The sequence below is a fragment of the Macadamia integrifolia genome, chromosome 9 (genome assembly GCF_013358625.1).
Source record: "Macadamia integrifolia cultivar HAES 741 chromosome 9, SCU_Mint_v3, whole genome shotgun sequence".
In the NCBI taxonomy this organism is placed as follows: Eukaryota; Viridiplantae; Streptophyta; class Magnoliopsida; order Proteales; family Proteaceae; genus Macadamia; species Macadamia integrifolia.
Genome location: NC_056565.1, coordinates 24,687,231 through 24,702,268, shown reverse-complemented (window position 1 = coordinate 24,702,268; position 15,038 = coordinate 24,687,231). Strand labels below are relative to the sequence as shown.

Genomic DNA, 15,038 nt, shown 5'->3' with positions numbered 1-15,038 from the left:
ACGATTGCAGGTGTCATTCAATCTAGCTCATATTATTTTTTCTCTTCTTTTTTTAATATTGTTTTTACTTCTTACCATAACTTTATGAAGGTGCACTAAAAATTTTCCAAAAGAAAAATAAATAAATAAACAAATAAAAGGAAAACTTCCCTTCAATGGTAAATGCAATTTTCTATTACATTGATTTTTTTTTATTATTATTGTTTTTCTTTTCTTATCCAGAAATATGAGCCCTATGTGAATGATATCATTTTACAAAACAATCATTGGTGCAGTGAGAAGAAGAAGCACATATAATGCTAATAACTTAATTCGTATATCCTCTTGTTAATTTTTCATTTTTTATTACTAGGTTTTACCTTTTTTCCCAGGACATAAAACCACCATTGAAAAGTAGGGGTGGGGGTGGGGGAGTTAAGAGAATTCTATGAGTGGCTAGTTCTACCATGTGGACGAGTAATTTGATCACTCTAATAATTATTAGATAGGTGGAAAATTCTTAAGGTATATGTCAAATTCGGTGATCTATCTCATTGGTATGACCATCATTTATTTTCTTTTTAATTTTAATTTATTTATTTTTTACAATCACCATATTAATAGTATGACGTACAGTCTAATTGGCTTAAATTTAGCCAATAATTAGGTAATGACATAAATATGTTAATAGTTTGATTCAAATAGAAAATGGTGTGGCGTGGCACGCAAGTGAGGAGGTCATGGGATCGAATCTTGTCATATTCAGGTGTGTGTAGGATTAAGTGCCCCTCAACCCTACTAGAGCCCAATAGACTAGCTATTGGCCAACAACACTTAGTAGGATAGAATAGGAGAGAAAAAAAAAAAAGAAGTGAAAATGACGCTCCAAAGCAGAGGAGACCTCTCTTGAATCTTAAGGAAAAGGTTGTTTGAACTGCGAGGGGAAGGTAAACTAGTATCCTCTCTCTCTCTCTCTCTCTCTCTCTCTCTCTCTCTCTCTCTCTCTCTCTCTCTCTCTCTCTCTCTCTCTCTCTCTCTCTCTCTCTCTCTCGCATGAAATGACCTCACTACCTCTTATGTACAAAACCATTCTGCCTCACTTCTTGATGTGCTCCTCTATGCCTCTTGATCAGAGGTGAATATGTATGATCATTGGTTCAGAGACAAAGGTGAATATGTACGAGAGACTCAAGTTTAACCATAAGTTACTCTTCTTTTTATTATTATTATCTTGTGATATATAATTTATTATTATCAAATCTTATACCTATTGCCCGAATTCTATTTCTTACAACAAGCTCTATCTACTACGAGGAGCCGATTTTAATTATGTTAGTTTTTTTTTTTTAATTATTATTATTATTATGTTATTGCAACTTGTTTGTTCTTCTTGGGTTCTTCTGTTCCTGTGTTGTGTACCTTGATCTCCTTTCCTTTTGTTTATTATTTCTTGGAGGTTTACTTCTTCTTGGTTGCTTTTTGTTTCCTCTACTAATGGGTTGTATGTTTTTTTTTTCGTTGCCTTGACATTTCGTCATCCGGTATCACTGTTTCTATCATATTTTTTAAGGCGATAAGGCGACGGAAGTGTTTGATGGTCTTTCGAAGCGCCTTAACGATAAGACGGGCATAAAACGTCGCCTTATTGACTAAAGAGTTCTTGTGTAATTATTTTATAAAACCAATCTATTTGATTCAAATCCTAGTTGAATCCTATTACTCATATGTTAAACAAATATTAAAGGTTTCATACCAATGTAAGATATTCATCAAGAAAACAAATCAATAAAATGAATAAACTAAGTTCATCTTCGTCAATCATCAATCATCAATCATCATAACATATTAACATATAATATAAATACATAATTATGAAACAAAATTACAAATATAAAGAAAAGAAGACATAAAAAATACAAGTATTTATTATACTTACCTCTATGATGCCAAAATGAGTGCCTAAGCCCTAAGGCCATCCACTATATTTCTACTCTTGTCAAAGAATAATGAAATTTACTGCTGTCGGAGCAAAATGGTCACCTAGATCAGTGGTTCTTTATTATTCCTTGATTCATTTTCAAAGCCCTTTTTTAAAATCCTTGACAAAATCCAAACCCTGTTTGTGAATCATGTTTTTGTTTTGTTTGTTTTGGTTATTTTTGGTAAAGTAAAGTTGATCCCATACATCTCAAGTGTTAACAAAATCATACACCTACTAATAAAAAATCTATATTTGGAATCTTCATCGAGTAATTTTAAAATGTGTTTTAACAAAAAAAAATCCATAAGGGGCTACTTCACGCAACGCAGAGCACTGCTTTACCATCTCTAGACCGCATCAGCATCTTAAAAACTATGGTTTCTATTCTAATATTATTGTTTCGCCTGAGTTTTTCTAGTGTTGCCCTATGTTACTTTTGGAATGTCAGGGGCGTACACTCCCCTCTTACAAAGAAATGTTTGGTTTCTCATTCTTGGAAATTTCACCTTGATATAGTGTTTTATGTGTAGTCAACCCCATTAAGTTGAGATAAGGCTAAGTTTGTTGTTGTTGTTATTGTTGTTGTTGTCTATAGTGTTTTATGTAAGTTTGTTGTTGTTGTTATTGTTGTTGTTGTTGTTATTGTTGTTGTTGTCTATAGTGTAAAGGGTTTGTTATCAAATGCTCCCTAAACATTTTAGAAATTTTCAATCTATTGGTTCCTGTTGCGGAAAGAAATTGTCCTAGGCGTCATGGAACCTGCACAGAGAAAAACACAAGAGAGTGAGCGCCAGGCTGATCCAGCGTGGAACTCTCCAATGCCGAAGTCAAATCTCTCTGCAAATAGATAATTCTAATAAGCACAGAAAAAGTTCGATCCCCCACGAAAGGAGATTTACTTGGGTATTTATAACTGAAGATGGCGGCCATCGAGTGAAAGTCCCGCTTTGGTAGGTTCCTAGGATCCAAAAAGCCATATAGACATGCACAACATGAGAGGGTGACATGTGGTGATTATGTGATCATGTGACTTGGTTCGTTATTGCTCCAAAAAGCCATATAGACATGCATTACATATTATCTGTTAAATGCAAGAACCCTTTCTTCTCGAAATCGATCTTCCCAAAATCAATGAAACCTGAAATAGGGTTTTCTGCAGTGCGAGATTTGTCCCCAAATCTTTCATCCTACAAAGTGTGATCATTTCTTTGTTCATAAAGTGATCCCAATTTGATGCATAAGCAACAAAAAATCTTAAAAACTGAAAAACTTATAAAAGAAGAAAAATCTAAACATCCACACAGACAAGTAAGGATGATAAATAGGGGAAAAAGAGAAAGGGGATCATTCATTTGTTCATCCATATAGGCAAGGAAGGGTAAGGGTGAGGAACAGGGGAAAAGAGAAAGGGATCATTCTTTTGTTCAGAAAGTGACCCAATTTGATGTATTAACAACAAAAGATCTTAAAAACTAAAAAATTCAAAAAGAAAATCTAAACATCCATATAGGCGAGTAAGGGTGAGAAACATGGGAAAAAGAGAAGTTGGACATATCAGGAACAGTGAGGAATAGGCAGAGAAAGGGGACATCAGCGAAACCCTATTTTAGGGTTTCATCGATTTTAGAAAAAAAGGGGATAACATATAGTGCATGTCTATATCGCTTTTTGGGGTAGAATTGAACCAAGTCACACGATCATATATCTACCACGTGTCACCCTCTCAAGCTGCGTTATAGGATTTATAGCCCCCCTTGCTATAGAGGATCCGCATCTACGTTCCTAATGCTAGTAAGAGTCTGAATATATCAAAAGTTGTAATAGGAAAGTGACTATGGGAGATGACCCTGCTATGGGTGCTTCATGCAATGACTGTATCCCAAAGGATAGGGCGAGATATCCTTCCTTTAGGTAAGATCCGATATCCCCTCAAAAATCATTTTCGGAGTAGGACATGTCCATCCCTTGTGCATGAGTCACGTGTTGGACTTGGGATCCACTAATGCGTGTCTTGGTGTGGGAATTCGTAGGACTCTTGTGCGGAGCAACTTGGGTCTTGTAAGACTCTTGTGCCAAGTGACCTGGACTCGGTAGTCTGATTGCCAAGCTACTTATCCTGAATGATTGTTGTCCGTGCTGCTTAGCTGATGAGGCTTTGGGCCTTCCGATCAATTGTGGTCCTAGCACCGTTTTACTTGATCTACTTGGGTTACTGTACGACAGAACACCTACTCCACTTTCCTAGTGCTGGCGTTCAGCAACTCACTCGGTAATCGAGGATTTTTAGCAGAGTGGGTCAGATCAGTGTTATCAATTCGGCCAAACCAAATTTTTCCGAATTTAATAAAAAACTCTGACCGAATCCGAATTAAAAATAAAATTAGGTAAAATTCGGGATTTTTTCAAAAGTGAATATAAAACGCGAATAATTCGGACCGAACCCAATTAAACTGAATTATTCGGTCCACTTAAATAGTATTGAAAAAAAAAAAAACCCAATAAGCTTTTTTGACCGAATCCTTAAATTAATCAATCGAATTATTCTGAATAATTCTCCGCCCGAATAATTCCCGAATCCGAATTTGCTAACTATGGGTCAGATAGGTGACTTAGTCAGGTCTAGACCGTTTGGCATGGCCCATATCATTGTTGTGCGGTCTTGAGGGTACTACATTTTTGCCACAACAGTTCCATTAAATAGTTTGGGTGTAACTGGTTTGAAAGGAGGCCTTTGGGTAAATCTAAGGTGATTTATACGGAACACTGTATGGCTGTGTTTGTGGCTGATATTGCAGTTGGTATAGTCTGATATGGTAGAAAAAAGACATGGTGTATGTGTATGCTCTCCCTCATGTCTCTTTGGGTTCAGTGTTAGGACTCTCTGGATTTGCTTACTCTATCTAATCCTTATATCTCATTGGTGATTTTAATGAGATTCTTTCTGGTTCCGACAAGTTGGGCGGAGGGGGGTGAACCTTCAACTTCCCTCTCCTCCTGTAGCCTCAGCTTTAAAAAAAATTAAATTCGAATTGGAAGAACTTTCTTTCCCTGGGTCACCTTTCACATGATCAAAGAAACAAAGACCACTGGTTTGGTGTTTAGCCTCCCTCCTTCTTGGTTGCATTTTTGTCCGAATGCTTTTCTTAAGAAGCTCTCTTCTATAGGCTCTGAGCATAATCCAATTCTACTGGAAACTGTGTCCTCAGCTCTCGGAGTAAGAAAAATTTTCATTTCCAAGCTGCTTGGTTGCATCACCGTGACTATGCATTTTTTTTTTTTCAGTTAAATGTGCTCTCTCAGGTGCAAGTAATTTTATGGTTAAACATAATAGTTTAAGTCAGTTTCTTCGGCAGTGGAATATTTCTGTGTTTGGTCATTTGGAATCTTTTAAATCCAAACCATTTAATCCTCATATGTTCCTTAAAGATCAGAACTTTTCCTCCACTTCTAGCTTTAAGCTTTATGATGTTGAATAAACTCTTAAATGGATGCTAGCTGCTGAGGAATTATTGGTTACAGAAATCATAGGATATGTATATCAAGGATGGTGATAGGAACATCAAGTATAATCATGCTTTGGCTAAACAAACTCTCAGAAAAAATAGAATTCAATTTATTCTTGATGCAGATGATAATAGGTTGGATTCTCCTCCACTTATGCCAAGGAACTTTCTAACTATTTTCAAGTTGTTTCTGTTACTACCAACCCTCTCGATCCATCTTTTATTGAATGTCTTTTTCAGCCTCTTGTATCTAGTTAGTTAGCTGTCCTTCTGAAGATGAGATAGGGTCTGGTGTCTTTAATATGGGTGCATTTAATGCCTAGTGTGGATGGTTTTCAAGCTCTTTTTTTCATCAGCAATGTCGAGATGTTACAAAGACATATTTTAGAATATTCAACCATCTAGGGATATTAGACATGGTTGTCCCTTGAGTCCATATCTCTTTATCATGGCCATGGAAGTTTTGTCTCATCTCTTACATGCTTATATAGATATGAATATGTTTAGGGGTATTAAAGTTGCTCAAGGTGCTCCAAAAGTTTCTCACTTATTATTTGAGAATGATGCATTTGGCATTTGTAGGGCCACTACAAATGATGTTACAACCATTAAAGCTATTTTTGATATTTTGTTTAGGGGAGTTTTGGAGGTGAATGACATGTTTAGCTCTTTTGTATTAAGGTACCATCAGGATAGGTAGTAAATATTTTTTAAGTATGTTGCTCATAGGGCTAGGGAGGAGAAAAAGGTAAGGTTGGTCGCTTCACAAGATCTTATTTCTTTGCTCTGTTCTTAATTTTACTTTATTTTCATTGAAAAAAAAAAAAAGAATCTTTTATTCAACTAACAAAAACCAAACATACAATTACAATGTAAAGGTAGCAGTTCCCTCCTAATGAGCTATATTCATCAAACAAACAAGTGCAGCCACAACAAAGAAGTGTTTGGCTTTTGTACGTGGCAAAAGTGGGGGTTCCATTAGCTTTATTGCAACCTTATCCTTGACACCATATTCTCAGCCCTCTGAAGAAAAAAAAGAAAAAAAAAGAGAAAAAACAACATGCCTCAGATTTAAATTCCAGTAAAGATTGCAATCATTGGCTGATCATCTAATTAAGTCAGTTATATTACTTTACTGTCTCCACTGAGGATCAGGCTCCTCTCCAACCACTGCACCCTCCAACGTCCCTCCAAAGAACATCCAAGGGCTGCAGGGGCTTGGTCACACATCCCAACACCTGCCAACACCTGGGGATGTGTGTCCAAGCCTTTCCAGCCTTTGGATGGGTCGATGGAGGGTCATTGGTGTTGGAGAGGATCCCAATCCCTCCACTGAAAACAATTAAACTTGTTTTGAATACATGTAGGTGAAAAGTTGTCTATAGTCCAAAGAGGAAGATATAAAATGAAGTGAAAGATACTACAATCACAGAGTAAAGCATCTGAAGCCAATCTCAAAACTTGTTAAACTTCAGAATCAATTCTCAACTCACTCAGATTTATGTTGGTTGAAGTAACTCAACAAATTAAATAAAGTGACTAGTTAATAAACAATTAAATTATTCAATGCAGAAAAATAAATGGATACATACATGTATTAGTATATGGGCTTCATAAAATCTTAAATGAGAAAACTGGAAAATATATACCAAGAAAAATGAGAAACCAAGTTGCACATCCAGCCAACATGTTTCCTGAATAACTTGAGACTCTATAAGCAGAAAATAAATTTTCCTTTTTTTATAAGGTGTGGTCCAGGGTCCGTGATGGTGGGGGTTGTGGGAGATTTAAAATGAGCACCAACCCTGCAAATTAGGGGTGGATCCTCAAATAGATTCACCAACTGAATGTTTCCTAGGCACAAATATGGAAGCAAGGAAAGAGGAATTACTGACCATCTCGGAATGTGACAAATACTTCCCATCAAATGTCACAACAACACGATCATTCCCATCAACACCTTTAATTTTGTCCACGGAGCAGTAGAAGTCTATAGCTGACATGCTAAGTACAAAATGAAAAAAAAAAAAAAAAAAAAAAATCAAATGAAAATCATGTATCCGCAAAAAGTTGTGCAATCTACATGTTGTAGATTGCTAACAATCAAACGAGGACCTGTCCATATAAAAAAAAACAATGGAGACTTCTATTATTGGGATGAAAATAATTTCTCCCATTTGATTTCATTTCCCATGACGAAATGAACAAGGAAACAAGATGATTCTGAAACATCGTGATTTCCAATCTACAAAAATTATTAAGCTTAATTATCATTTAAAAACCAAATTCCCTATAGAGATCCATACTAATAAGGCCCAACCCACCAAAAAAACTGATTCAAAGGAAGAAAGACAATAAGTATAATACAACTTACACTCCATCACCAAAATCCTCATTGATAATCTCCTTAATACTCTCACCAAAATGCATAACGGCTTCATTTAATCTAAAGAATCAGGAAAATATATGAGTTAACGGATACAAATAGAAATAAATAACTCAAATATGAGCAAAAGGAAATGGTTCACACTTCAAAAAATTTCCTTAGCTTATCAAAAACAATAAATCTCATGGATCAGAGAGAGAGAGAGAGAGAGAGTTAATTGAAACTTAATATTAGTAAAAGAATGAACCTGAGAAAGGTTTAAAGGTTAAAATCATCATCTTGATCCTATGAATTTCACCAGAGACATTTTGAATTAATGGCTTGACAGTGCAAGGGTTAGAACAGAAATCAAGTCTACAAATGAGACCCATGTAGTCAACCACCAGTGCCCTCAGGGTTTTAAGCAGCACAGTATCCCATCATTTTCAATAGGATACGAAACATCCATACCCACAATCTCCCAGGCTTCTGACGATTCTTGTATATATTACTTGGAGTGTACATGCATGCAGCCAACATTCACAAACCTAGTAATTGAGAATCATCTGCATTGCAGGTTAAAACAAATTCCCCGGAGCTAAAGAAGGAATTCTACTTAACTGAGTGCCGACATCACTTCTGTAGCCTTTATTACTAAGAGGTTGTACCTGTGAACCAACCTCCTAAAGCGAAATGGTCCCTCCGCAGCCAGGTGACAACAGAGGTGAAGTATATTGCCAACAGTGCAAGGTCGGTAAAAGTCACCAGCAAATGTTTTCCCTCTTGAAAGAAGAAGGTGATTGGAATTATTTTATGTGAAATTCGATGCATGTTTGTTCAGGTGAGACGGTATATTGTTTTATTATAGCCCATGCCTCTATAGACACAGGATTCAGGACAGAGCTGTTATAGAGCAGGGTAAAATGTGCACAATGATTTACTAGTTACTTTTCTCAAGTACATGTTATATCAAATGAAAAATGCACCTTTAACCATTCTAAAGCATTTCATTCATTACAAGTTTACCAAGTATGAAAGCAGTTCTTTTGGAAAGCATTGGTGGGTACCCTGTTCTACACTGGGAGTTTGTTTAATCATAGTACAAGACAGGACTCAACAGTACTTTACAGTCTGGTATATGAAGAGCATGAATACAAGTTATGCTATATTGCCACTATAATCAGTGCCCACCCTTTATAATCCCCCTCCCCTCCCAAAACAAAACAAAAGAAAAACAGAGCAAAAAAGTACAAACTAGAGATTTCAGCTGATGGGGTAAGATTTTCAAATTAACAATCCCTAACCCACAGCGTAAATGCTTTTAGCTTTTTCAGTACAATTCTAACCTCATCTATCATACACAAACACATATAGCAAACAAAAAGACTTGAGAATCTCAATAATGTTAGAATCTCTACTCTGCCCATCAAACGGTTAAACTGAATTTGAATTAACAAGGTATCAATGAGCCAAAATCAGCACAAACACAAAACCCACCTCATACATAAAGAATCAAACTTACAAAAAAAATAGTAGAGATAACCCACCTGTAAATAGCAGGTTCGTTGACAATGGCAGGGTCATAAGACCTCATAGGAGGAGTCATCATCTCCTGGATGAGGTCGTCGGTGAGGTCCGGAAGAGAAGCCCTAAGTTTAGGGGCAGTAGAAGGCTTGAGTTGGGCTTGCCTCCGCAATAACTGACCTACGTAGACATTGGTGAGTCCTGTCTCCTCCGCAATCTCACTATAACTCTTAGCGGACTTCTGTTTCACAGCAAGAAGACGGGACACCACGCTTGCTTTGTTCTCCATTGATATTGACCACAACAATAATACAGTACAACTCTCGTCGCTGCTTTCGGCTTTTAGCAACACAAGTGCTTAGATTATGCGAATGGTCTCTTCCGCAATCTCACTCCAATTTACATGGTTATCTCGCCAGTAAAATGACGATATTGTGGGGGCAGACCGGCAGAGTCGTAGAAATGCAAAACAAATTCCCAAGGCCCGAAGGAACAACCCAACCCAACCCTCCTGCACTCAAGAGATGAATAAACAGTTATATTCAAGGGATCCCCTCATCCCTGCCAATATTCCTGTTTTCTTATGGGGCAGAGTGTGGAAACAGCCAAACAAGCCTCCACAGATATATTTAAAAAAAAAAAAAAACGACAATTTGTGTGGTGTGCTGCGTGCATCGTGGATGCAATGTAGATCGTGGAAGAGTCGTGGAAGAAAATCCAACTGCAGGTTCCGCCATCCCATAAAGATTTTTTTTTAGTAGTAATAAAAAAAAGGGTGCAATAATCTTGACTGTGCGAGGTAAGAGGGCGCGTAAGAGTATATTCAATGCACGAGGTAGTTATAGCATGCTGCATTAGATTGACAAGATTTTTTTTCTCATAAAAATAAAATAGAAAAAAAAAAAAAAAGTGATATATGAAGTCGGATCAAACTACATCACTTGCTTAGAGAGATTTTCTCAAAAAAAAAAAAAAATGAGAGGTGTTTTTTATTTGGGAGTAAGCTACCTATACTGATATGGGTAAGAATATGAATTTGAAACCGAAATCGTTTACCAAAATAGAACCAAGTCATTTACACCGAAACTATAAAATCGTTTAGTAAATAGTTCAGTTTTGATTTCAAGTTTCAGGTTGATTAGCTAAACATGTTGAAACCGAACTGAGCCATTTAACCCGTGGTTTCAAATCGAATTGAAACCGTGAAAATCAAACCGTTTAAACCATCAAAACCAATCCGATTAACCCATTTAAAGATTAAATAAGGTAATTGCAAAATATCATTAGTATCTCATTTGATTAGAAGATTGAGTGCTGTAAACCTGCAAGTAATTCTAGAGGTAGCTTGCTCATTGTTTGGAATGCCGATTAAATTAATCCAATGCACTAAGTAGAATGTATACTGATAAAAATACAATTTTTGCTTATACCATGACATATTAAATATATATTTTTCAATATTATAACACATTATTTGGGAGGGGGGGAGAAGAAGAAAATCCCTGCTGTAAGCATTACTTATTGACTTATTAGATGCGCTTCAGACTATTTTTTATCAAAATACATTTTTTTTGCTTAATTGTTTGGTTGTTTTAACAAAAAATAATGGTTGGATTTCACATTCTCAAGATTGAATTGTTTATCATCAAAAACAAATTTTAGTAAATATTTGAATAAACTAGCAAACCGATTGCTAACTATTTAGAAATCGTATAGAATAAACTGAAATCGAAACCGTTTAAAACCGTGAAATCGAAACGGTTTAAAAACCATGGAAACCGAAACCGTTTACTAAATGGTTATAGTTCAGAAAGTGTAACTGTTTAGTAAATGGTGCGGATATGATTTCAGTCCAAATATATATGAACCAAATCGAACCAAACCATTTAAATCGAAACCGAACCAATTAACATCCTTAGATACAGGTCAATGAAAACACCCAAGAAAACATCAACATGTGAGAGATTTGTGCCTTAAATTGGAGGTGGAGAGGTTATTTCACATTATCCTGAGTCTCAGAGTAAAAGCCACACTTCCTGATAGAATTTTTTTGCCAAAAAAAAAAATGTAAGGAGCTAGAATTTAGATTGTGACTATATAATCTTTTTAAAAATAAAAGTGACAGTTTTAGGTATTGAGCTGATAACGTGTAATGTTTGACAAGTCTAAAAGATAAGATCCCATGGTAACATGTGATGTGTTAGGCCATGGCGGTTTGCCAACAATAGACGTGTTAGGTCAATGGATTTCCATGGAAAAAATCCGCATCTTTTGCAATTCGGAGATGGAAACCATTTGAAACGTCTTCCTTTCTTGCGAGTTTTCTAAATGAACTTGGGCTACTAGTCCTTTAGGGTTAAATACCATGGTCCTGCAGGGTTCTTCTTTTAATGATATTATCATGTATTTTTTTAAGAATTTGTCTCAAAAGGATAGAGAATACTTCTTTATAACTTTCATAACTTCTTGTTACTACTTGTGGACGCACAGGAACAATATCATTTTTAGGAAGGATAAATTGCCACACAAAGGCCTGACACCAGCCTTACAATGGATTCGTATTGCGAAAAATACAAATTCAACTCTATAACAACCGTTGGGAAATCTATTTTCAACAAATCAGCAGACCCTAGTGAATCTTCCAGACCACCATGACACTATTTTGATTTGCACCATTGCTTTTAGTCCCACAGATAATCAGGTGGGCTGTGGGTATTATTCACTATAAAACTGAGTAGATCCCCATAATAGATTATTTAATGATAGAAAACCTTTTTGAAGGAGGCGCCAGGGCACTTCTATTCGGAGCACAATATGCAGCAAGTCATGGGTGGAAAGTAACTGAAATTTGGACTAACTCCGAGAGAATCCAACTCTCCTTTGACCTACAAACTTTCTTTTGGCCTCTTAGTATGGTTTCTAATTTTTTGTCTGTATATAGATCTATGGATGGAACTATCTATAGGGTACTACCACAGCTGAATCAGGTATCTCATTTTATTACGTCCATAGCGGAGGCACCTTTGGCAAACGGTGAATCAACTGTTGCCAATTTTTGTACATGATTAATCTTGTGTAGTCCTCTCTTTTTCTTTACTAATCAAAAATAGAAAACATATGATGTGTTCCATAGGAGGCCCTTTTGGCCTTTCCCAATTTCAACTGTATGTGTAATTGGTGATGCAAGTTCACCTTTAAAAAAAACAGTTCATTGGTGATGGATGGCAATGTCTCTATGCATTAGTTATCCATATGTAATACCTTTCTACTGCCTAGCGCCATTTTTAATTAAAGTTTATTTGATTTGAGGCACATCGAGGCATAGAGCTGCGGTTGAAATAAATAAATATATTTAAAATGTTTTTTTTTTTTTTTTTTTTTTTAATATATATCTAATGATCAAATGGATTAGAGACAGACTTAAGATGATCATTAATGAATTGGCGCAAAGGTAAGACGTTGATCCTAGTATGACATCTAACAAATGGGATGTCTCGAAGGTGTTGCTTTTCTTTTATTTATCTTTTTTCTTCCTCTTACTTTTTTTTTGTTTTCCTCACTCGCGGATTTATGTAGCTAACCCCATTTACTTGGGAAAAGGCTAAGTTATTCTTGATATCCAACTATTGAAGTTATCACATCACCCTTTTTAATGACATAAATAGATGTGTAAAACATGTTGATTTTTAAGAGTAGAGATTTTCCATGATTTATAACTAATAAATTTTATTTCTTTATTAGAAAATTTTAAAATTCATATATATTATTGATAGAGAGTTATCTGAACAAGCAACATAGAAGGCAACAAGGTCGTTTCATGTTTATCAAAAAGAGGGAAAAAAAAAAAACATGATCATTGCATGTGAAGAAGAGAGAGAGATAGTGCTAGTTTACCCTCCCCTGACGGCTCAAAGAACTTTTTCTCTATTATTATTACGGTAAGGGTTCTATGAACCATTGTTGGAAAATCATGTTTTTCGACTTAATTCGTTTGGTTAAAAACCTAGCCAGTTGACCTAGTTAAACCTAGTCAAGCTGAGTCTTTTATATATATATATATATATATATATTTAGATGCAATAAATATGTAAATAAATCATAAAAATACAGAAAAATGCGATGGGAGAAAAAAAAGAAAAAAGAAAAAAATCACATAGCAATAATTTGAGGGTTTCAGGCAAGAGTCTTTCTCTTAGTTAGAACATTAGTTTAGGGTTAAGGATTAGAAAATATAAATTATACCTTCCAATAATCCAACTTTCAATAAAATAAGAACTTTAGATTTAGGAGTTCGGGAAGTTTCTTGGGTCTCAAGTTCCTTTTGGTAAAAGGAAAAGAGTAAGAGAAATTACTAAGTTAGGAATCTTGGGATTTGGGATTGTAAAAAGATTTTATTTAATATTTTTTTTTTTGAAGTGCCTTTTAATATAATGACAGATTCGATGGGTTTTTCAAGACTCAGCCAAAAAACTGGGTCAATGTAAAATCATCTTGACACGTCTTGATTTTTGTTTTTTTTTTTTTTTTTTTTTTAACACAAGGTGAGTCTTCTGGGTCAAAACTTGGTTTTCCAACTATGCTATGGACATGAGGTAATGCCCACTAACATGGAACATTTTATTCATTTTCCAGAGGCAAGAGAAACAATAATAAAAAAATCAAATGTATGTAGGTATACCCTACACCTCATGTCCATAGAGTCTTTCCCCATAAATATTTGATTATATATTTATATATAGATTCATGCTTACTGGTACTCTGACTATTAATTTGTATTCTTTCGTAGGTCACTTGGTCAACTTTGTTGCGTTGGAATTTAATATACGAGTAAGAAACCTTAGATTAATATATCTCCCACCATGGTTTGAAATCTTGCTGAAATTTTGGAATTTCGGTGTTTTTTTTTTTTCAAAACGAAAAAAGATCCGAAATAACATTAGTACAAAATTTCGATATCGTTTCGGTATCTCACCTGTCTCAGTATATTCCATGTGTTATAAATACCATATCTCAGTCGAAATTTCAGTATTTAAGTCAAAATTTTGACTCTATCTCGCCTGTCTTGGTGATTTCGTTCTATTTGCATATTTTAAAAGAAAAACACTCAAAGTCTCTAATAAGCTTCTAATTAGTCACATCATCACACATTTTGACTTCCATTGGACTCCTACAAGATCTACACATTCAAAGCTTAAGAAAGTTAAAGTTCTTTCTCCAAAACCAAATAAAAATTTCAGAACAGTTTGACGGTTGCTGCCAAACAAAGGTGCAACTCTAAAACAATGTCATGTCCTGATATTTTTGCAATTTTATGTTCTAAGCATGCTTATTTTTTGTCATTTTTTTAATATTCCCTTTACTTAATATATAATGAACCTTTTTTTTTTATTAATTTTTTATTTTTATTTTTTTGTGACTAAGAAAATAAAAAACTAGTAGAAATTATATTATCTTATAAAATATGTTTCGTTGCAAATGCTCATAACTAATACACTCTAATATTAATTAATTTTTTTTATAATTTAAATATTAAATAGAATAGATGTATATAATTCTAATCGAAACCTACTATTTATAATTTGTTTTTACCTTAAAGAAAAACACCGTTTATTGTTTGCACCATTGATTGTGATATGTATTAATAGAATTATCACTCCATATCCCTTTCTACACCCCACACCCCCCC

General features: G+C 35.0%; 1 protein-coding gene across 2 annotated transcripts; it reads right to left on the bottom strand.

Moving 5' to 3' along the window:
• Positions 1–6,280: 6,280 nt before the first annotated feature.
• On the bottom strand, positions 6,281–9,933 carry LOC122088595 (cyanate hydratase-like). 2 transcript variants are annotated; one of them, XM_042657909.1, is made up of 4 exons: positions 9,376–9,933; positions 7,838–7,909; positions 7,359–7,467; positions 6,281–6,486 (listed from the first exon to the last, which is right to left on the bottom strand). In XM_042657909.1, exons 1-4 carry the CDS (start codon positions 9,639–9,641, stop codon positions 6,448–6,450), a joined length of 486 nt encoding a protein of 161 aa, XP_042513843.1. In that variant the 5' UTR covers positions 9,642–9,933; the 3' UTR covers positions 6,281–6,447. The 2 variants fall into 2 exon arrangements, with proteins under 2 accessions (XP_042513843.1, XP_042513844.1); XM_042657910.1 differs by lacking the exon at positions 7,838–7,909.
• Between the last annotated feature and the right edge of the window lie 5,105 nt (positions 9,934–15,038).